The 23,586-nt window shown below is 42.4% G+C and overlaps 1 protein-coding gene across 1 annotated transcript; it reads right to left on the bottom strand.

Moving 5' to 3' along the window:
- Nucleotides 1-848: 848 nt before the first annotated feature.
- On the bottom strand, nt 849-20,107 carry ARG1 (arginase 1). Its single transcript, XM_006118623.5, has 8 exons — nt 19,948-20,107; nt 13,042-13,114; nt 10,321-10,495; nt 8,200-8,359; nt 7,639-7,733; nt 6,165-6,269; nt 3,847-3,983; nt 849-1,171 (listed from the first exon to the last, which is right to left on the bottom strand). The coding sequence occupies exons 1-8, from the start codon at nt 20,017-20,019 to the stop codon at nt 1,032-1,034; spliced, it is 957 nt and encodes a 318-aa protein (XP_006118685.1). The 5' UTR covers nt 20,020-20,107; the 3' UTR covers nt 849-1,031.
- Between the last annotated feature and the right edge of the window lie 3,479 nt (nt 20,108-23,586).

Genomic DNA, 23,586 nt, shown 5'->3' with positions numbered 1-23,586 from the left:
AGTGTTGGTAATAAATGGTTTGGTGTTGTACAGGGAGATTTTGGCAAATCCAGTAATGTGCCTGAACCACTATTGCTTACTGCTTGAACTTTAGCAACCAAGCTAACAGGCCCAAAATAGGCCTAGACAGCATGACCAAGTCAGGTAGGGGGAAGAAGGGGATTTTGGGTGCCACAGAGAGGGCAGCTTGACCCCGCATCCTTCCTGACGGCCGAATCTCTAGTGTAATTGCTGAGCTATACATTAAGAAAAACAGGAGGTTTGTCTAAATGCCCTAAGACATATATCTATCGGGGCCCACGAGCCTGGAGTCTCTGAAAAAGAAAAAACACATCTGGTGAAAGTGATGATCAGAAGAAAGCCTCTTGCCTAACCTTTAAAAAGTGCTTGCCTAACAAGTTTTTGAGTGACATGTTATTGTAATATTAATGGATAAATAGGGAAGGAAAGTTTGAGATGTGGGGGACAATTTTGGAAACACTTGGATGGACACCTTGAGGACTCCTTGAGGACTCTTTACATCTGGCAGATGGAAGACTGGCCATCGGAAGCCTGCCTGGTGCCACTCGAGAGCCGCGCTCAACTTCGGTTATTATCGAGGAAGGAGGTGTTTTACTAACCTGTTGCACATGTGTGTAAGTGCTTGAGACTAAGTAAAGTTTAGCTTTAAGTGAAAGCACTCTTGTGTTGTCCTGTTTGTACCATCCATCTATCAGTCGGACGACCATGTCTCCCCTGAATTATCTCCTGACACCACCTCGCAGAGCGTAAAAGTTACTGAGAGGTTTGGGTTGAAAGAACCCTGGGTAACAGAGTGATTTTTAGAATTTGTCATAAAGTAGAAAACATTATGCAGATCTGTCACTTTATTTCACCAGCCTCCATTAGTACGAGTGACAATTACTGTTCATTAGCTTGAACTCACCAAAGTGGATCAGTAAGCAACTATTATTAACAAAATATTATACTTTAGGACTGAAAAACGTGTTGGAACATAATTGCATATGTTCAGATGGATTTTTGTGACTGAGCTATATACAAGAACCTTCACGTGCTTTACCAAAACAGGACAAGATAATTGAAACAGCTGTGTTGACTGTTGAGTCAACTTCTTCTCGTGTCTTCCCACGACATGGATTGATCTCCATAATATCTACTGCTGATAGCAACCCTGTAATTACAAATGACAGTTATACTCAGAAAACTTTAAATTGATACTTGACCTGAAAATGAAATTGTGTAATTCCAAATTCACTACCAGAAAGGTTCCAAGGTACGATGTGTTTTTTCCCCTGTTGGGTTTTGCCTTTGTTCTGTATCAACATTAACAAAGGCTAGTATAAGAAGGCTCAACCAGTAGTGTGCCTTTTGCCACTGTAGGATGCAGATATTTAGAGCCAATTTTTCTACTATGCTTATCTTCTACTGGATACCACAACAAGGAGCTGATGTGACAGAGCTAGTTATGACTCTAACTCAGCCTCAGGCATTGTTTGGGGACTAGTCTAATTTGAACCCCAAGAGCTCATACACTTTGTCCCCAAGAGTCCATATGCTATCTGAGGCACAGCTACGCAGAATGCTCTGGATATCCTCAAACCCATCCAGTCCCACTCCCAAATATGTTGTCTGAACCCAGGGATATAAAGAAGAAGTCTTAGGAGCCAGCTTCGCTAGCTCTATGCCCATTGGATAGTCGCAGGTAATATTTAACTTTCTTCATGTCTGTTTCTTATATTTTATCAAACACCACCTGTATTCCAACGAATTCACAAAAGCACTTCAGTAACTAATTTGCACTAAAACTCAAGTAGCTGTGGTGGGAGTGCAACAACTATGAAGAGACTAGAGTGCTACATAGTAGGACAGCACAGGAAATTTAGCCTATGGACATTAGCAGGGCTCAACAAGCGGCAGCAAGCCTTGCTCGCCAGCCGTGCTCTGCGCATGCGCTGACCGCACTGCGCGGCCACACCGGATTAAAATCTATTCGCCTGTTACGTTAACTGTCAAGCCCTGGACATAAGTCAATCCTTTATTTGTGCAAAAGATACTATGAGAGTAGACCAGACCTCACTTAAAGGTCTTATCCAAAAGCCCTGGGCAGAGGCCAAGCTATGTGGTACAGTTTCTCTCTCTCAGGGGAGGATGAAGAGATATTTGATGAAATTTGAATCTTTGGTTCCAGAATGTCTGGGTATTCGATACCTGCTACTTAACTCACTGCTCTGACACCTCCAGTTTTAATGCTTGTGTGTGTCACTATTCATTAATATTTCATTTTCTTTTCTTATACCACGAAACAGTGACACTTTTTCTGCTTTGATGGCATTTTCAATACAAATGCCGTTTTAATCCGTAGGCAAAAGGTGAGGTGATATTACTAGATGTGGGCACACTGGTCTTCAGATCATTTGGATTCACTATTTAGAATGCTGTGGGCAAAGTTTTCTGGAAAGTTTAAATTTGAATTGGCTTTTTAATATGTGTTAAATTACTTATGTTAAACCATCTGCTTGGTTTTGTATTTAGCAGTGACACTCTTAGTACCTTTCCCAAACCTGAAGAAAAGCTCTGTGTAGCTCAACAGCTTGACTTTCTCATCAGCAGAAGTTGGTCTAATACACGATACTACCTCACCCACATTGTTTCTCTAATGTCCTGCGACTGACACAGCTACAACAACTTTGCACCTTCTCCGTTACCTTTTGGCCTCCGTTTTGGATGGGAATGCCAAGAGGTGGAGATAGTGTACAACCAGTCAAGTGCTGTAAACCCTGAATGATTTTCCTCTGGCAGTACAGTGCTTATCCTAAAGAAGGTAGCAAGTTGCAAGAAACCAGGCTTTCTGCTTTGGTGAGTAGTTACCAAAAAAGGGATCACCTAAGGGAGGGCACTGAACACCCGATGTGGAGTCCAGGAGTGTCAAATGCCAGAGGGAGCTTGAAGTTATAAAAGGATATGACCTGTACTTATCAGCTACCTCTCACTAACCAGAACAGGAAGACAAGACTGAGCAGGAGAGAGGGAGGTTTTGGGACACTCCCAGGACTGACCAAAACCCAAAGGTCTGTGAGTGGTGAGGGCAAAGGCAGGTGAGATATCTGTGAAGGCTTTGTTTTACTTTTGCATGTATCCTAAGTCTCTTGTGCTTACTGAGTGAAGTGTCAGGCAGACAGGGTGTGTTTAGGTTATTGGTGAGACTTGGGGGTTGGTAGTTCAGCGCTGGTCTTGAAGTCTGTTACATTTGGATGATGGAATCTCACTTCAAAGAAGGAGTGTCAGTGAGGGAGGAGTGAGCCTGAGGGACCAGAGGTGTTTCTCAGACTGAGTGGGCTTAATAGAACGCACTATCCAGTACTTGGATTTCAGACATAGGAGTCTAGTGAGTATTCAGCAGGGGAAGCTCTGCCAGGTCTATGTCACTACCCATTCCGTAATCGAAATCAGACATGGCAAGTACAGTGGTTCCTTTTTTTTTTCTTTCTCCTAGTCAAGAGATATGAGCTGTTGTAATTTTATTGACAAGTCTGGCATAGGCAGTGCTCACCTAGTTTTAGCTATAGACTAAGAACTAAATCAGACTTTACTCTGTCCATCCACAGCTAAACTATAAGCTCATCCGCTTCATCCTACATTATTACTACAAAGGAGAGTAATTTAGCAGTACTGAATCTCCTATTCACTTACTTGATTTTGTGCATTTCTCTTACATATTGGATTTTCATTGCTTTAATGTATCTCAAAGTCAGAAAACCCCCTCACCACAATACTTCAAAGGCTCTAGGGAGACATTGTAAATGTTAAATCTTAACTGGTATCAAGAATTTTCAGGTGTGGTTGTACCTGTTCTGAAAAGTTGTTCTGCTGTATAGATTCCCTCTCTCAAAGTCGTTCCTCCAACAACTGGGGTGCCTGTAGCTGGTGTCAGAGAGGGATCCAATCCATCAACATCAAAACTTAAGTGAATTGGTCTCTTCTTTCTTTATTGGAGGAAAGCAAGAGAATAGAATTAAACCCATGCGTTCTGAAAAGCTGTAAAGTGCACCCTGTGAAACTGTTCTTCACAAACAATGGAAAAACTTAATCCTCCTGATTCAGGCTTTTTGTGTCCTACTTATAAAACATTTGTGTCAGATAAAGGAATTATGAATGACATAACTGCTTTGGATGGCAACACAGTGGCACAAGTAATAGGGTCCTCGATTTTTGTAAGTTGTATATGAAATATCTAGTATACACTAGAGACAGGGGAAGCCAATTGGGTCGCCTAATCGATCCTGCTACCAGTAAAGGAATGTTCTCTAAAATATATTCTCTAGAGTAAAATGAACTAAATTGATGATGCTGTCACCATTCCCCAATGTGAGACTGTTACAGTTTTACAATCGCCCTGTAACGAAGTTCTTCCTGAATTCTGTCTAAAGTTGTGCTGTTTTTTAAAATTTAATCCATCACTCCTTGCTGCTACTAATACCCTTTTTTTTTTACTACTCTACATAAGACTGTAGCCCCAAGAACAGAGGAGAATCCCTTCTTGAGGAGGGCAGAGTTCTAGGAATAGCAGCAGGCGGAGAAGCCTGAACAACCTAGCTCTGTTTGATCTCTGAGTGGGAAGAAGACCTCAGAGCCAGTATGGAGACATTTATTACTACTTGTGTTATTGTAGTACCTAGGAGCCCCAGTCATGGTCCCACTGTGGTTGGCACTGTACACAAACAACAAAAAGAGTCCCTGCCATAAAGCACCTAGCATTAAGACACTAAACGCCTCCAAAGTTACCCAGGGGCCTAGAGTACTGCCTGATGCTCTTTTGTAGTCATTCACTGCCAAAAAGAGACTTTGCCATAACTGTGTGCAGCAGTGAGGCTAATTGTAGTATTTATTTCAAAATTAGCTGCCAGTTTAAATACCATTAAAATTAACCCACCATGTGTTAAATATACATAATATGGGGAGTTTTGATGTGATCTTTGACTGTATGATCAAAAATACTTAGTGGATCTCCTGTAATTTTTTTCCCCTGAATTTCTGTCTTTATATTGTCAGTAGATAAATTGGGCTTGTTTATATGTATGAGTTGTTTTTGCAAAACGTGCCATATACTTAGATGTAAGTTGAACTTAACACAGTCATGTAGTCCTATTGCATATAGGGCACCTCTTCGCCCTCTGTCCTTGTACAATTTTGCTGTACAGGCAGTCATCGGGTTACGTACAAGATAGGGACTGTAGGTTTGTTCTTAAGTTCAATCTGTATGTAAGTCGGAACTGGCGTCCAGATTAAGCCGCTGCTGAAACTGACCAGCAGCTGACTACAGGAAGCCTGAGGCAGAGTTGCTCTGCCCCGGGCTTTCTGGAATCAGCCGCTGATCAGTTTCAACAGGCTGAATCTGGACGCCAGTTCCAACTTACATACAGATTCAACTTAAGAACCCCAGGCGTCCCCAAGTCAGCTGCTGCTGAAACTGATCAGCGGCTGATTCCAGGAAGCCCGGGGCAGAGCAACTCTGCCTCGGGATTCCTGTAGTCAGCGCTGGTCAGTTTCAGCAGCGGCTGACTTGGGGATGCCTGGGGCAGAGCAGCTGGGGTGCTGCCGGGTTGGTCCAGTAGCGCCCAGCGCAGCGCTGCGGGACCAACCGGCAGCGGCCCAGCTGCTCTACCACAGGCGTCCGGAGAAAAGCCTGGTCTGCTGGGGGGGGCGTACTAGCTGCGTCCCCTTCCCCCCCCCTCCCCCCCAACACACCAGGGAGACGTCGCCCGGGTCCTCTGCGGCTTTTCTCTGCATCTCCCTGGTCTGCTGGAGACCAGCAGACCAGGGAGCCGCAGAGCACGCGGGCAGCGGGACAGCCCAGACGCGCCGCGGCTGTCCCGCTGCCGGCGTCCTCAGAGGCTTTGCTCCCCGTCTCCCTGGTCTGCTGGTCTCCATCAGACCAGGGAGACGCGGAGCAAACCCCGTTCGTAACTGCGGATCCGACATAAGTCGGATCCGCATAACTGGGGACTGCCTGTACTATTCTGGCAACTATCTGTGCAGCATCCCTGAAGCATTTCAGTGATTGACTGGAATCTCAAAATTCTGGGATGATTCATCTGATCACTTCTGTGAATGGGTGGCAGTGTAATTTTTATCCTATATAAAAATGAAGTAGTTTCTTTACTTACTCGGCCAGCAAATAATCAAGTGTTTCTTCCATCACCTTCCCAATCCCAAGCTGATCAATTTCAGTCATTGAATAGTATTTAATACCCAAGGATTTCAGAAAACAGCTGAAAGAGATATGGCAGACCCATTAATGGTTTATGACTGCAACTAAAAGTGCTTTGTATTTTCAGCATTCTGTAAATGTACTTTTGCAGACTTTTGAAATGTTTATCTTCTATCAGAGAACTAAGTACAAGTAAGTAAATTTTACATTTTATATCTGCTTACAAATTATTTACACGTCAACCAGATGAATGAGTTATACAAGCAAAAGAAGGGAAGAAAGTATTCTGCTTTTATTCAAATGTTTAATTTTTGAACTTTAGCACATATGTAGGCATCTAATCAAATTTGGTTATATTTGAAATATATATTTATTTAACATGAATTTGGATGCCTTATATCATTTAGGTGCCTACAACTCAATATTTAAGTTCTCAAATTTGGATTTAAACATGTGATGGTTTAGGCAAACAGAGGAAGGGATAGGGAACAAAAGTTAGAAAGGCAGGCGCAGTTGATGAAAGACTTTTTTGGTTGGAAGAGCAGATGAGTTGCAGAGGAAAGAACCAGATGATCTTCTAAAGAAACTACTTCTCTTAGCCTAAGAGAAGAGGCAGAGAAGAGCAGGAAAAGGTAAGAGATAAGTTGGGCATTAGAGGACAAAGAGGAAAGAGACCTATGAGACATAGACTAGGGTGAAAACGATGAATGTTCAGAGTAGGAGATGGGCAGAAAGGTGAGAGTTCTTGCTGGACTGCATCTTTAGAGAGACTGCTCAGTACAGGAGAGGAGCAGACATGATTTGTGGTGAGAGCTGAAAGGAGAGAAGAAGTGTTGATGGTGTTATTTCTCTTCCTTCAGTGGACAGACACATCAATAGGTCACCATCTGCTTTAGCACCCCCATTAACATATTTTAAAACTGTTACCAGATTCCCCCCATAGTCGTCTTTTCTCAAGACTAACAAACATTTTATTTTTAACACTTCCTTGGAGGCCAGATTTTCTACAACTTTTTTTTTTTCATGTGTGTTGCTCTCCTGTGGGCAAACTCTGATTTAGCCACTTATTTCCTTAAGTGTGGTGCTCAGAATTGGACACAGTATTCTAGCTAAGGCCTTGCCAGGCCAGGCAGAGTGGGACAGTTACCTCCTGGGTCTCACATACAACATTCTGTTCACATAATATTTGACTTTTTCCACAACTGCATCGCATTATTGGCTCGTATTCAATTTGTGATGCATTATTTCCCTCCATCCCCCGGTCCTTTTCTTCAGTTCTGCTGCCTAGCCAGTTGTTTCCAATTCACATCCCATTAAGCCTTGCACTGGTCAAGGAGGCACCTATTCTGCAGTCTGCACCACCACCACGCATCCATTTAGGCAAGGAAAAGGTAACATTTGAGCACTACTGAGAGAGGAACTGGACTCACTGTTCAGGAGGGTCCACGTCTCTTAGTCCGATATACACAATGTCTTTAGCAGACAGGCATGGAATTAGCCATGAGAATCCTGGAACTTCAGGCATCTAAGAGGAATAAAGAGGTTTTATTTTTATTATGTTAACCCCATAACTAGTCTCATCCTGAAAGTTGGGGGAGGGTGGAGAAGGCTTGATTTCTTAAAATGCCCAAAAAGTGTGTGTAGAAAGATAAGATGGATTGAGAGCAGGCAGAATATCAAACCTTGCCCCCCAAATATGAGCCATATGACACTGGGTCCCTGGGAGTCTTCCTTTGCCATGGCTTCCAACCATGAGCAGAGCTTTGAAGCCCCTAGTTGTACAGGGACTGCCAGACACTTTTCTCACAGGAGCCTTGGGAAATCCACTGGGAGAAACAGGATCCCAATGGGAGGAACTAGGTGGTTCGGTTCCCCTACTCATTCTAAATGTTACTGTAGTAATCAGGGAGCAAAAGATGAGCAAGACCCCACCTCTGTTTAGGGTCAGTTCCCAAGATATTTGCAATATAAATAGGTGATGGCTGTATTACCTTGTCCTTCAGTTCCTTTAGGAGGAAAGCCACAGGCTGCCCATGAATGTTTCCAGATGTTGATGTCAGTGGAGTGTTAATATCAGAGTGGGCATCAAACCAAATTACACCAAGATCAGGGTGAACTTTTGCATGGCCAGATATGCTTCCAATTGACAAGCTGGATACACAGAGAGTTGTATGTAAACATGCATTTCATGGTATAGTACACAACATATTTTCCTTCTCAAAGCACCACTTTAAACGTATCTGTAAAAGCATTTGTTGCAAAGCATTCTCGGAAGATGAAAATCTGCAGCCTTCTGTGCAGCCCAGCAAGGCTTCTCGTGCACTGGAAATGCTATACTCTCTGTGAAGGGAAGTCTGGAAAAGGAAAGGCTGGGGCTTCTTGTGTACCATGGAGTTGAGCTTGGGGTCAACACACTCACAGAAGCATAGAGCAAAAGGCTGTAACACTGGCAGGAGCACTGCTTAGTGAGTTCACAACGGTTCAGATGCCCTGATCCTGAATGGTAATTTGGGTCCTGATCCAGCAAAGCACTCATGCACATGTAGAACATGAGTTGTCCCCTTCACTTTGCTAGGAGTGCTTAAAGTTGCTCACAGTTTGAATAGTCTCAGTGCAGGGAATGAGACTATTTGTGGTTGAGACCTGCCCTGAAGTATTAACACCAGGGGCCTCATTCTTTGGAAGATAGGATTAGGGAGGTGAATGAATCATCAGGTTGAAACAGGACATTTGTGCTAGGTCAGTAGGCTAAAAAGACAATGTCTGAGCTAGCTCAGATGAGGGAGAATGCCTAGGGAACTCTTTACTATGAACTAGATAACAAGGGACAAAGTAAATCAGGAGTGTACAGTTGAAGTAAAGAGGAAGTCCAAACATAGACGACAGATGGACAGAGCATGTGATACTGGGATGATCAGTTCCTACCGATTAACCAATCTGATCATAAAGTATGTGATGCAATGTCTAGTAAATACAATGAGATGTGTATAAATGTATACAAAGAGAGAGTCTCTGTATAACTTTGGAGCTGTGATGCTCCCTGATCATCTCAGTGTAGCATTGCTACATGCCCAGGGTTGGGAACATAAGGCCTGCAGGCCAGATTCAACCCCTGACTTATTTGGGATCCATCCCATGGAGGAGTGCAGGGCTTCCCCTTGCAGTGGGGAAAACTCACACTCCAGCCCCACGGCAACTCTTCAAGCGTTAGCACCTCCCCTCCACCCCCTGGAGATGGAACACGAGCACCAGCTTGCTCCACTGAAGGGGGGAAGGCCAGCACAGGCTGGGTCTCAGTGGAGCCAGGTGAATGAATTGGGGAAGTTTTTTGTTTGGGGTTTTTTTGCTTCTCACTTGTGTGTGGCTCCCACTGATTTTTCTGTGGGTCATTGTATTGGCCCCTGGCCAAAAAAAGATTCATTGCCTCTGCTGTATGCCAAATTAGGATACCTGAGAGATGAAATCTGGAGTCAAACTGAGTTCTTGGGAGGCTGGATAAAGAGAGATCTTCAAGGGAATCCCAATACTATTTACATTTTTAAATGCTTGAATGCTTTGCTGGAGCCACACTTTGGTGAACAGCCACATTAACTACTCACTCCTAAAGTGTGTAAAATTATTCATCTGCATAAGTGTTTTCAGGATCAGGACCCAAATATACATAAATCCTCTGCTGGAATGAGGGTTCCTCCTACATGTTTTAAATGTGAACACTGCAGTGTAGGAAACTGTTGGCTAAGTGGTGTTGGCATGGGCAAAGACTTTTGATCAGATTTATCAGACAGCTGTTAGTTTTGAAAACCAAAATGATAAGACTTAGCTAAAAATGAGTTGACTCCTCATTTGGGTAGTTTGTGCTAGTAAGTGTAGCAGTGTATATGATTAACCAACGAGCCTCAACTCATCAGTTAACATTCACAGTTACAGGCTCCTGGTAAATGTGGGATGCCAGCTTAAAAGTGGTTTCTGGTGTGCATTGGTTCCCAGGGAACTGACTGCCTCCCCATGTGTAACTGCCGAAATTTTCAGCATTACATGCATTTTAACACCCCTAGTTTATGCAGCTCTTAAAGCCATTCATGCTTTTTATACAGACAAGTATAACAAGAGACCTGTGATCTCCGCCAACTACCAAAGAGTTTCTTCCACTCTTCTTCACTTCTTCCACAACGCTGGCTAGCTTCTTGTTTGCTGTCCCAACACTTCTGGGATGTTTTGCATTATGACATGGTGGGTCATCGGGAATGTCATCAAACAGCAAGGTTCCATAATCTTTAACATCACACCCTGTGATTAGCCCAAATGAAAGGAAAAAGGTAAAGGTCAAAAGGAAGTACATTTTGTATTTAAAATTTCCCATTCAAAACAATTGAACGTTATTATACAGCAGGTAATATGGAATAAGTCATGTGTCATTTGTAAAGCTATTATATGCTTAGATGCGGGGGAGGATCTTGCAGCTTAATCTATGACTCTGCTTTTCTTCTTTAGATCCTTATTGAAGAGCTTCTAACCCAACTCAGCCATTTGCCTAGGTTATCATTCGGAGAGTTCTGAATCTGGAGCTTTTGCTGCTATTAATAGCTTGGCTTCCAGAGGAGAGCAAACTTTCACCCTTCTGAATAGCTAAGAGATGGTCAACAAGGGCGGGTGAGGAAGGATATAGCTGTTAGCTTAGTGAGAAAGGAACTCATGGGATTGGTGTTTTGTTCTGTGGTTGTACTATACCTACATCAGTGGAGTCCTAATCCTCCTAGGTGCTGCAATAATACCAATAATGATAATTAATAATGGGGGAATGGTTACAATGTTGTCCTAGATTTGAGAGTCCCTGGTTCAGTTCCCTACTCTGCTGCAGGCTGCCTGTATCTTTGATGTTACAAGTGACTTTGTTGGTTTGTTCCCCTGCTGAAAAAGAGGCTAACAACACTTCTCTACCTTAGTGTTTCTCAACCAGTGGTACGAATACCCTTGGGGCACTTGAGAGAAGTTTGGGGGGGTATGTTAACACAACTGAAATTTGGAAAAAAATGAATTTTTGTTTTAAGTTTTACAGCGCTTTATTATTTTTGTACTTTTTACACCCAAAAATTTCATCGCCCAGCTAAGATTAAGGTGTTTAAACAAATGTGTTGCAATGGTAGAAAAAAATTGTGCCTGAAAACTGTAGGTACTGGGGGAACTTATAATTTTTTTTAAAGGGGTACTTTATGAAAAAAAAAAAAAAGCTTGAGAAACACTGCTCTACCTCACAGGTGCTCTGAAAATAAATACATTACGGTAGAGCATTCAGATACTGTGGCACACAAGTGCCTGGTAGGGGGCAGCAGTGTACAAGTACAAGGCAATGCTCTGACAGACAGGGAGACAGTAGTTCATTCAACTCTAAATGAACATTGGGTTCTTGCTACTTCTGCAAAACTTCCGCAGAGTTCTAAGCTTCCCAAGCACTATAAAGACTGCAACGTAGGCAGCTGTCCACTACCTTAGAAACGTTTGGAGAATATTTTTCTGGAGGTTATGGAGGAGTGGGGGTAGGAAACATATTTTCAGCCTAATTCACACGCCTATGTAAGGCCATACATGGGCTGTGTCTAGACTGGCAAGTTTTTCCGCAAAAGCACTTGCTTTTGCGAAAAAACTTGCGAGCTGTCTACACTGGCTGCTTGAATTTCCGCAAGAACACTGACTTCATGTAAGAAATCAGTGCTTCTTGCAGAAATACTATGCTGCTCCCGTTTGGGCAAAAGTCCTTTTGCGCAAAAGGGCCAGTGTAGACAACTCAGATTTGTTTTGCGCAAAAAAGCCCTGATCACGAAAATGGTGATCGGGGCTTTTTTGCGCAAAAGCGCGTCTAGATTCGCACGGACACTTTTCCGCAAAAAGTGCTTTTGCGGAAAAGCGTCCATGCCAATCTAGATGCTCTTTTCCGCAAATGCTTTTAACGGAAAACTTTTCCGTTAAAAGCATTTGCGGAAAATCATGCCAGTCTAGATGTAGCCATCGTGTATAGTTAGGCCTCCTTTGGTACAGCTTCATAAAATATACAGTTACATGATAAGTGATTAAGGAGGACATACATACATAGTGGCTGCGTCTAGACTGGCACGATTTTGCAGAAATACTTTTAACGGAAAAGTTTTTCTGTTAAAAGTATTTCCGCAAAAGCGTGTCTAGATTGGCAAGTGCCTTTGCGCAAAAGATTTGCTTTTGCACAAAAGCATCCGTGACCAGTCTAGACGCAATTTTGCGCAAGAAAGCCCCAATCGCCATTTTAGCCATCGGGTCTTTTTTGCGCAAAACAGTTCTTCCCTGTCTACATTGGCCCTCTAGTGCAAGTATTCTTGCGCAAGAGGCCTTTTTCCCAAGTGGGAGCGTGAAAGTATTTGCGCAAGAAGCACTGATTTTGTACATTACAATGCCAGTGCTCTTGTACAAATTCAAGCGGCCAGTGTAGACAGCTGGCAAGCTTTTGCGCAAAAGCGGCTGCTAAGATAACATCACCAGAAATCTAAAATACCTACATGCTCTTGCTGGCCAAGGGAAGGGCAGGTTGAATTGGGGGTTTCTGGGTCAATGTGCATGCCACTTCAGGAATCCAATACATTGGTGAAAAAATTGTAAGGTAAGGAGAAAACTTGTACAGATTTCTGTTGATTTTAAGCACTTTGAAGTTTTCTAAAAATGTTAAAAGATAGTGTTTTTGTTTTATTTAAATGTTTTAGGGATTTTATTTCATTGAAGATGCTGGAGCATTGCTTGGGTACTATTAGTGTGTTTAGCGTGAATAATGTTAGTTGTATTTAAATATGTTCTTTCCATTTGAAAAGTACCTTCGGCTATTAGTTTATCAATCAGGCCAGCTTCTTTCACCACTTCTGGCCCCTTTTCCACTCCTTCCCGTGCCTGTTAATAAGAAATACAAGTCAGGTAGATCATGTATCTGAGCAATTATGTTAGAAAGAAACCTGTTTTGGAGCAGAATTTACATTAAACAACAGATTGTGTGCAAATGCACTGCACTAAAATAACAAGTATATCACCTGTTCTGATATACCTGTTATATGTGTTCACTTTTTTTTATTGTATCCCTTTGGTATATATGGTCATGCCTATTTTCTTCCACAATTTGATCTGACGAAGTGGGTCTGGCCCACGAAAGCTCATCACTTAATAAACCATCTTGTTAGTCTTTAAAGTGCTAAAGTCCCGTTTTTTGTTTCAGCTAGACTAGACTAACATGGCTACATCTCTATTACCTGTTCTGATGTGAGTACAGGAGGCAAAAATGGAAAGAAATCTGGGTCTGTATCTTGCAAACTGATCTATGTTGAATTAGACTCTGCATGGGTCTACCCACATGGACCCAGTTGCAGGATCGGGGCTGCAGTTGAAGAGCATAGGAAAATGCTGTAATAGATCCCTGAGTGCACATAACTGCACCTCAAGTGAATGTAGAGCCTTGAAAAGTAATTTACAATCATCAAGTAGAACCTGTTTTTAAAGAAGAAAAAAATCACCTTCATGGATAGGTATTTTATTCTACTTTTTCAGATAATAGAACACCCGTCATTCTCTTTGTTAGAACAGTTCACTCAACTAACAAAAATGATCTCTCTTTCACATCCATTCCTTGGAATAGGAATTCTCAAGATGATCTCGGGTCATTTCAAACCACTGAAAGGGAAAATCATTGTCATCTTGTATATGTTCTGCTCTGCATGAAATTACTGAAAGTGTCTATTTAAGCATGTGTCTTCATACCACACTAAATTGGCCCTGCTACAATCAATGCAACGTAGCATTGATTTAGGAGGTCAGGTGAAGCCGGGATAAAACGACAAGAGAGCATGATCCCGTCAACATAATCCACCTGAACAAAAGGCAGAAATTATGTCAATGGGAGAGCATCTCTCACCAACATAGTGTGGTGTAGACACAGCTTAAGCATATGTAAGTTACCTCACATGGGGAAGCAGGGCTTTTTACAGCTCAGAGCAATGTAATATCTATTTAAGCAATAGCGTAGACAAGGCTTTAGTTACTTGCAAGGAAAAGAACCGTTCTGGATATAGGGGATGTTAACAATGTTAGCAGAAAGAAACATTCACAAGGTTCACTATAGTATTTTTTGTTCTTTGTAAAGGTAACTTGGTTTCTTCCATTGCCTATTACATTGAAAAGGAGGTGGTTATTTTCTTTATCATTTAAAGTAATTTAGGCAGCTCTGTACATAAGGCTGGAATTGACCTCATTGTGCCATAGAGAGCAGCTGTTGTGTTGGGCCTAGTCCATCTGTCTGGCTCACGTGTCGCTCACACTGACGTGAATGGGACTTGAGTTGTTTGAAAGGTAAATTGGATACTTTTCCTATCTACAAGGAGAGGTTTGTCGGAGGTCGATGCTTGGAAAACTTGGCAGCTAGACTGGAGGGGGGGACACAGCACAGTTTCTCTCCTCATTCTTTTCAAATAGCTCAGCTTCACAGGGGAAAATTACATTTTTCTTCTAGCCAAGCTCCAGCACCGAGCTGTGGCTGGGCTGCTTTACAGTGACTTTTTAATTAAAAGTTGCAATGAGAACTGACTGGTCCCAAAGTAGTGCTTTAAGCACAAGTTAGATTTTAAATCAACTCAGCTGTCTTTGAAGTGCACAGTGCAGATGTAGAAGGGAGAAGAGACTGCTGGAGGTCTCAAAGGCATGAAACAGTCTGTTTTTCATGGTTCCTAGGTGCCTGGAGGCAGCAGTGTCCTCTCTGCAGCACTTTGTAGCTAACACCTCTCAGTTCTTTATTATAGGAATAAATTGGAAGTTTGACACTCCAGATTCAGGGCAACACTCCAGATTCAGGCAAGGCTCCTCTCATGTTTATGTGTGCCAATAAGAATTAATTGTGTGAGCAAGAAGTCTAAGAAGGATGGCTGTGTGTGTTAGTTAAAAACAACAACAAGCAGTCCTGTGGCACCTTAGGGTATGTCTATACTACAAAGTTAATTCGAACTAACAGCCGTTAGTTGGAATTAACTTTAATAGTGTCTACACATACAAACCGCTAGTTCGAATTTAAATTGAACTAGCGGAGTGCTTAATTCGAACTAGGTAAACCTCATTCTACGAGGAGTAACGCGTAATTCGAAATAGCTAATTCGAAATAAGTTCTGTGTAGACACTTATTTCGAATTAGGGGGCTTCCAGCCCTTCCCAGTTCCCCCACTATGGGCCAAACCAGGAAAACTCCTCTCCTTTCCCCCAGTCCCGAGGCCCTTAAAGGGGTAGACTCTGGCCAGACGGCACTTGCCAGAGCCAGGCCTGCCAGCAGTCTCTGCCCCTGACCCAGTGGCCCCAAGGTGAGGCAGACAGCCAGTCACAGCCAGCCATCCCCCGCCCAGTCCCCCAGCACCCAGGGGCCAGCCAGTAGACAGCGCACGCCCTCCTGGACTAGTGTGGAGGTCATGGACCTCATTGTGGTTTGGGGGGAGGCCCCCAACGTCCATGATCTCTGCACTAGGCGGAGGAACGCGGCATAGCGGCTACCATGGCCCGAAAGGGTCACAGGCGCACCCAGGAGCAGGTGCGCCTGAAAGTCAAAGAGCTGCGGCAGGCATACGCCAGAGCCACCAGGGTGGCACCACAGCAGTGGCTGCCACCTGCCCCTACTTCCCCGCTCTCGACCAACTCCTGGGGGGCGGGGGGGTCCACGCCAGCCTGGGAGGCAGTGAGCTAATTTGAAATAGTGCTGTAGTGTAGACATACCCTTAGAGACTAACGTGAGCATTTGTGGATTAAACCCACTTTATCAGATGAGTTGGAATGGAAATTACAGAATCCAGAGTATATTTAACAGCAATAGTAGTTACCTGCCAATTGCACGACCCGTCTTACGGATGCTATTTGAATCAGACGGGATGTGTCCCTTTCATAGCTTTTGATACATCAATGCAAATAGCAAAGGCTGGGGAAATTGATTTTGTAGTGTGTTCACTTTATTCAAGCCCAAGTTGATAGTGTTGAATTTGTAAATGAATTCTAGTTCAGCTGTCTCCCTCTGTAGCTGGGTGATAAAATTCCTGTGCAGAAGAATTGCTACTTTTGAATCCATTATTCAGTGTCCAGGGAGGTTAAAATGTTTCCCAACAGGTTTATGTGTGTTATCATTCCTGATGTCTGATTTGTGTCCATTTATCCTCTGTCACAAAGATTAGTTAACGCACTACAAAAGGCAGTGAAGTGGGTTTTGTCCACAAAAGCTCGTAATATAATATATCTGTTAGTCTCTACAGTGCCACCGGACTGCTCATTGCTTGAGCAACACTTTCAGTTGTTTGCAGTGGAAAATGAGAATGGAGCTTGTCAATTAGGATATGAATTACTGGAAGACCAATGGATTCAAGGGACAAGTCCAAGTAATCTTCATAAAATATATTAATTTGGTAACACCTAGATCCCCAGCTAAGATTAGTTACTTATATTGTCCACATTTCTGCATTATTGGAGCATCTTACAATCTTTAATGTGCTTATCATCACAATCTGAGAAGCCAAGTAATTTTCTCAAGGTCACACCATTAGCATGTGGTAGAACAGAGACGTAAATCCAGGATGCCCAAATCCCAGGTTAATTCTCTGATCACACTGGTACATATTGTGTAATACACAGTCTTGCTCTGAAGAGTTTACAGTGTAAACAGAACAAAGATTGTGAGAAAAGAAGTACTGTCATTTTGCAGATAAGGAATGGAGGCTCTCACAGATTAAATAACTTGCCCAAGGTCAGGTAGGAAGTCTGTGGCAAAGCATGAATGGAACCCAGGTCTCCTGAGGTTGGGTCCAGTCCAGTGCCAGAAATACAAAACCAAGTCTTCATTGTTTATCCCTGTCTTATGTTCTTATTTTTCTTCTATAAACTGTGTCACAATTGAAAGAGATCCTTTAGCTAACACCAAAATGAGATTTTGAAACAAACACGTTTAAGATGAAATAGCTCAACACCAGCAAATTATGTTGTAAGAGAAACAGTCATGCAGAATCAGACCAGTGTTCCATCTACTCTGGTATCCTGTCTCCACCACTGATACCTAACTGGGCTAGAAGAGAATTTTTTCCCCTTTGAAAGTGGAAGAAATGCTAAAATAGGCACGTATGAAACAACTTGTCCATAGAGTAAGTTTCTTGTTCACCACATCAGTTAGTGGCATCACTTACTCTCTGATGCAAGAAGGTGTATATCGTTGACAAATGTTGAAACCTAACAGATTTTCAAAGGGGTGGAGCACTCCCAGACCCCATTGCACAGTATAACTGAAATATTCACATGTCAAACAGTGGGAATTTCATTTTCAATGTTGCTTAACAGATTCTGTCCCCTACAAACTTTAATTTCCTTGCTTGTACAGAAAGGGGCAGTTGTTTGTTTTTGAGATATGTCTGAAAAAGTGCCCAGCTCCACCATTGGAGCCAGATTTTTCAAAAGCACTTGGAACATTGAATGATGGGCTCTTTCCTAAATCTGGCCCTATATTATACACATTCTTTCTGGGACATGGGATCCCAGAAGCTTCATCTGCCTACACATCACAATATTGTGGGCTGATGAAGAGAGAGGGAGAAACCCAGCCAAAGCAGAATGTTATGTATTACATCTTTGTATCAATCTAGACATTCTAATTTTTGTGATATTTAGGATAAAATTTACTAGGAAATGGATTGAAGAAATGGAGTAACTTTCAAGAAGAATAAATATTTTTTGGTTTTGGTTTTGGTTTAAATAGTGTGTGTAGGTGGAGAATGGCTGTCTCCATAGGGAATTACAAGTCATGCCTCAGGTGCACTTTACAGTTTTGAAATGGAGAGTGTACAAAGAGATTGTGCTGGTAACAGGAGAAAACACATGCCAAGCTGGAGAGAGAGTCTGTTTCTTTTCCATTCTTTGTTTCTGAGAAAAAAGCTGAACTGGGCTATAACAAAAGTTAATGCTGCTGCTGGCTGAATAACAAGGGACTGAAGATGATGATGCCCTCCCAGCTTTGAAGAACCAGCCTTACAGCAGAGGCTGGGTTTTTCCTAAGGAAAAGCTCAGCTTCAAGCAGTGTGGGGGTTGATGTAGTAAGTTTTTTGTAGGGCTTTCTTTCCGATAGAGAATCTAATTTTTAGATGTGGTGAACACCTGCAACAGTCATTGATTTTTAACTGGAGGAGCAGGTGCTAGGCATCCCAGAAAATATGGTGACTAGGCTTATTGAGTAGTCCAGTCACTACTTGACTAGTTGCTTTCCCCCCGCCCCCTTGCTGCCTCTGTATCAGAGGCAGAAAGCAGAGGGAGAAGCAGGAGCTGGTGTTGTGGGGAGCTGGCTTAAAAGCCGGTTCCCCCCAGCACCATCTCCTGAGGGATCAGGGGAGGCAGGGGGGGAAATGACATGAGCCAGGACTAAGCAGTGCCAGCTCACACTAGGTCCCAGATGCTGCGCTTCTGCTTTTTCAATATACAGTAGTAAGAGCCTGGTGGCACCAGGCTCTTACTACATTGAAAAATCAGAGCCTCGAAAGCCAGAGCCCCCTTATCAACTAATCGAGTAGTTGATGAAAATTCCATTGACAAGTCAATTAGCTTTCTAACTTATTTAATATCCGTACTGAGGATGACAGTTTTGGGCTGTAGGAGGGGGCTCTGGCTTTCAAGAGAGGTTATAGCTCTGCGCAGGAGGGGCTTACATCAAGCAGCTCCCAGTCAGCAGGAGTGCTAAAGCAGGCTTCCTGCCTCTCCTGGCACCACAGACCAGGCTGCACCACAGAAGCAGCCAGCAGCCATTGGTTCCCAGCCAATGTGAGTGCAAAGCTAGTGCTCAGGGCAGGGGCAGTGTGCAGAGCCCTATAAATTCTGCCCCACCTCCACGGAGGAGCCCGGCCTGCTGTTGGCTGCTTCTGGGTGCGGCACAGTCTGTGATGCCAAGACAAGCAGGAAGCCTGCCTTAGCTTGCCCACGGATCATCCTGCAGCAGTGAGACTCAGTGCCTGACATTCCACGACCCCGTACTGGATCACGACCCCTGGTCTGAAAACCACTGACATATATGGTGGTGGAAGGTATCATCTGGAAGGAAGTATAATCACATCTAATGGCACAGTGTATGCTGTGCCTGATGATTGAAACAAACATCATTGCATTTATTTCATTGTGTTCCAAAAGATGTAAATCCAGAAATCTCCACTCCAGGATGTAATTAAAATGAGAGGAACTCCCATATTGAACAAATAAAGAATGTGAATGGCTAAAAATTATAATGCAATTATGTCTAACGATCCTTTTCTCTCATATTTAGAAAGTCAGTATTCACCAAGAAATGAAGATTGCATTCATGACAAGTGTGTGGTATTAATAAATGGAGTTTTGCGGTCTACACTGGTGATAAAGGGAGGTGGGGAAAGAAAAAGTTATCCTGTGCTTCAGTTGTTAAAACCAAGTAGAATCAAACAACTTTTTTGCACTTAGAACAAAACCAAGGTAAATATTGCCTTTGGGACTGAATATGCCTTCTCATCCAGAGCTCTTAAAACTGTGCTAGAACTGTAGCTGGTTCTATATTACTTATCCCCTGCCCACTCCCCTTTCTAGCAAAGAGAATGAGACTAATAGAATTAAGGAACAAAGGTCACAAACAGTAGCGGCTTCATAATTTCTGGTCCACACCCCCTACCCAAAAGTGCTTTTATGAGCACATTTTAGAAAAGTTGGAGACACACTACCTGTCCTTTTGCAAAAGGAGCCCAGACGATTCCCACGGATATCTTCGGCTTGACACTCATTTTGTCACACATCTTCCTCTTTGGGAGCTCACCAAAATGGAACAGGTCCCTCCCTTTGGAAGGCAGGTTCTCAAGCCTCACACTGGCTGAGGTCAGATTTTTCCCATATATAACAGAAGGGAAGTATTTACCATTGTGGGTGGGAGGTGGGGTGTTTTTTCTCCACCCACTGAAAAGAGTAATTGCACAAGAACAGCATCAGCAATTGCTGTTTTCCTGTCCTTGAGTGTATGCAAGAGAATAACCCCATTAACTGTGTATTTTACATTTGGGTTAATGTAAAGTAATTACAAATTTGTTAATTCACAGCCTTTTGTATGAGTGCCAAGGTTCTAATTCTTTTGCAAGTATTAAGCAGCACACCCTGCTGTGGTGTGCCTTTTAGGGCAATACATGTCTTGGGTCTATTGTGCAGTGGAAGGCCTTTTATCTTTTGGAATAATCTTTCCTGGTGTTGTTATAACTTCTTAATGTTCAATTCAGCGGTTTAAAAGAAACCTTGAAATCCAGTTTTTATGATACTTTTGCAACAGCCTCCTACTATTAATAAATCCTTTTGTAGTGGATGGATGGATGAATAAGTCTCCATTATCCATGGTTTATAATCACCACCTCTGTGCTCCAGTGACTCATTTAAATAGCCTATTTAGGTTTCCTGAACCCTTTTTCCTGCCTCTTGTCACTCAGTGAAGATGATCTGTCCTACAATAGGAAGGCTCATGACCAGCTCTGTTGGGACAGACAAAACCAGAACATATTCACAGTTCACATCTCTGCAGTCCCAGGAAGATACTTCTGTGCATCAGTGCTAGAGAGGCACATCATTGCATACACAGAGTATAGCAAGGATGTGCCTACTATGGACTCTCCTCGTCTCTGGAAATATCTGTCTGAGTCAGTTCAGGATGTTTGGTGTGTAGTCCAAATACAATGTCAGTGGTGGGAGATAAAATTTAATCTTTTTGGGAGCTTAAAAGCCTTACGTGACTGTCAACAAAACTAGCAAATGTTAAAACACTGCTGAGACAGGCAAGCCAGGGCAACCAAATTGAGGGCTTCTGAGCATCTGTCCCAGGCTTTTAAGGGCCTAATTATTGTTTGATGCCTCCATTTTTGAGGACCCAAAGAGACAACTGGAAAGAGTCTGATTCTTATTTTTCTAAAGAGCATTGGTGCTCCGCACTTTCTAAAAATCAGACCCAATCAAAACCTACCATATTAGGTACCCATAATCACTAGCCATGTCTGACAGTTTTGGCAAGCAATTCCTATATTTTCTTGAGATAAGAGGAATTTGTGGCTACAAAGTTTTCTTGACAGAATCTTACTGTTTTTAAAAACAATGCCAGAACTACTACAAGGTCAAAGGATTAAAAAAAAAAACCTCCCAGAGAACCTCCATAAGGGAATGGATGCTATCCAAAAATCACATGGAGCATATACTTTGTTCCATTTTTTCCAGCCAAAAAAGAGGTTATGTTTTCTGAGGGTCATTAACCTATCCGATGACAGGGGCATGAACTTTTGCAATCTGTCCCACGTCAAGGGAGGAGAGCCAGGAAATAAAGTCCAGTCTCTTGCAAGTCCTCCTGTGTGTCACCCAATTTTAGCACGATTGCAGTGGTTTATAGTCTCTGATTCAGTGAGCTGTTGGACTATGACTAAGGTGTCTACTAAAGATTGTCACAGAACAGTGGTTTTTAATCTCTGTGGCTAAGATTTTCAAAGGAGTCTGCACCTCCATTTGACATTTTTTTTAAGGCCCATAAATGAAAAAAAGTTGAAAAACACTGAATATTGAATCTTGAACCAGAAAGATGATTTTGTTTCCTAGTCACCTGACATTGTCATGGTTGCCAAGATTATTAGTCACCTGAATCGAGTATTTGCTGTTACAATAGAGCCAACCTTAAGTATGCCTCGTTTTGGGTCATCAGACGCACTCTTTGCAATAGTTAGCAATGGTAAAAAATAATTACTTTAATCTATGTTGCTTTTTTTTCAGATTTCTTAAATATTCTCCTGTTTGCTACCTGCCGCCAAAACAGTGCTAGTAATAAGATGAGTTCAAGGGACCTTGACTGGGATAGCAAGGAGTGAAGGCATATTTTCATGCTTCTCTCAGGTTTCCATTTCTAGTCACAGGAGGAGGAGTGATGAAGGGACTAAAACTAGAGAGAAGCAGGAAAAAAACCCACAAAAATACAAGGCGAAACTTTCATTGAGGATATCTGGACTTACTATTCCTTTAAATCTGAAGCTGGGGCCAGATGGGCGGGGCTGGGAAAGGTTCTAAACAGAAGTTTTGCAGATAAACAGAGCAAGTTTAGGAATAACATCATCTTGTTTTAATCATAAAGCTGCCCATTCCGTGTGGAAAGAAAGTGGCTCCTCAGTGCCTTACCATTGTCACATGGCTTTTTTTCTGTATAAATTTTTGTTTGCGAGGGAAGGAAAGAACAAACATTTAAAGATGATGTAAGTTCAACTGAAAATTTGGCACAATGGTTTGTTTATCTAGCACTACTGGTATAACTGGTATCACACAACAGGAGAACTTTGCCAGAGCAACTGCAGGTTTCTTGCCCTGATGTCCTGGCATTCTAAGGGCACAAGCCGGCAAAGTACTCCACAGGAAAATACACATTTCATCTTTAGCAGACGATACCAAAAAAACGTGACTGTGGGAAGGAACGGAGGGGCATGGTTGGCCTTGGGAGTAACGTGTCCCTTCATAGGGGAGGGAGATGTTGGCTTGGAATAAAACAGGATGTATGTGTGTGTCATGTAACAGTGATGGTCGATACTTTTATAGAGTCATACTACAGTCACTGCTGTTGAGTGTTGAGCTCTTCTGAATATCTAGTGTATATTCATGGGTTTTTTTTATCCACTTATGTATTTCCAAAGAGTATGCAGACAAAAGGGCTTGGGCTTGCAACTGTAGTGCACATTCATGGATTTGAGCACCTGTTTTCTGGACCCTAACAATGGGAAGTTATTCCATTATGGATTATTTTTCCATATAAAGTAATTAAACCTTTGTTCTTCAGTGTCAGTGTCTTTTACTGTGCTGGAAGTTGCATCTGGTGTTTGCTGGGAAGGAAATCATATTAAATTTTTTTGTCTACATTGAACAAGTTCCTCCTTGCTTGTTTCTAGTCCATCCCACATTCCCTACCAATTCTTTCATGACATGGTTAAAGTTCTCATATTGCAGTCTCAATGCTGTATAGAAGAGAACTAGAAAAGAGAGCTTTTGAACTTTCAATAGAATCTAAATGGTCTTTTTGAGATGTTTGTTTAGTTACGAGGAAACCCTATGCTGACTATTGTGTACTTACTGCTATTTTTGAGAATTGTATCTGTTTTTCAGATCTGATATTAGAAATACTAGTGAATGTATAGGATATTTATTTTTATTTTTTGTTATCGAAAAAATCTCTCAGACTTGGAGTACATATGTTACTTTGTCTCTAATGCTGGACTTGCAAACTTCTGGTTAATTTTGAGCCTATTAAAACATTGTGGATTCAAAGTTACAAACAGAACTCAAAGCTTTAGAGGCTTATTGGTTTT

This window comes from Pelodiscus sinensis, chromosome 3 (assembly GCF_052426305.1).
Source record: "Pelodiscus sinensis isolate ZL-2025 chromosome 3, ASM5242630v1, whole genome shotgun sequence".
Taxonomy (NCBI): Eukaryota; Metazoa; Chordata; order Testudines; family Trionychidae; genus Pelodiscus; species Pelodiscus sinensis.
Note: the sequence above shows the minus strand (reverse complement) of the source record. Positions and strands in the feature narration are given on the sequence as shown.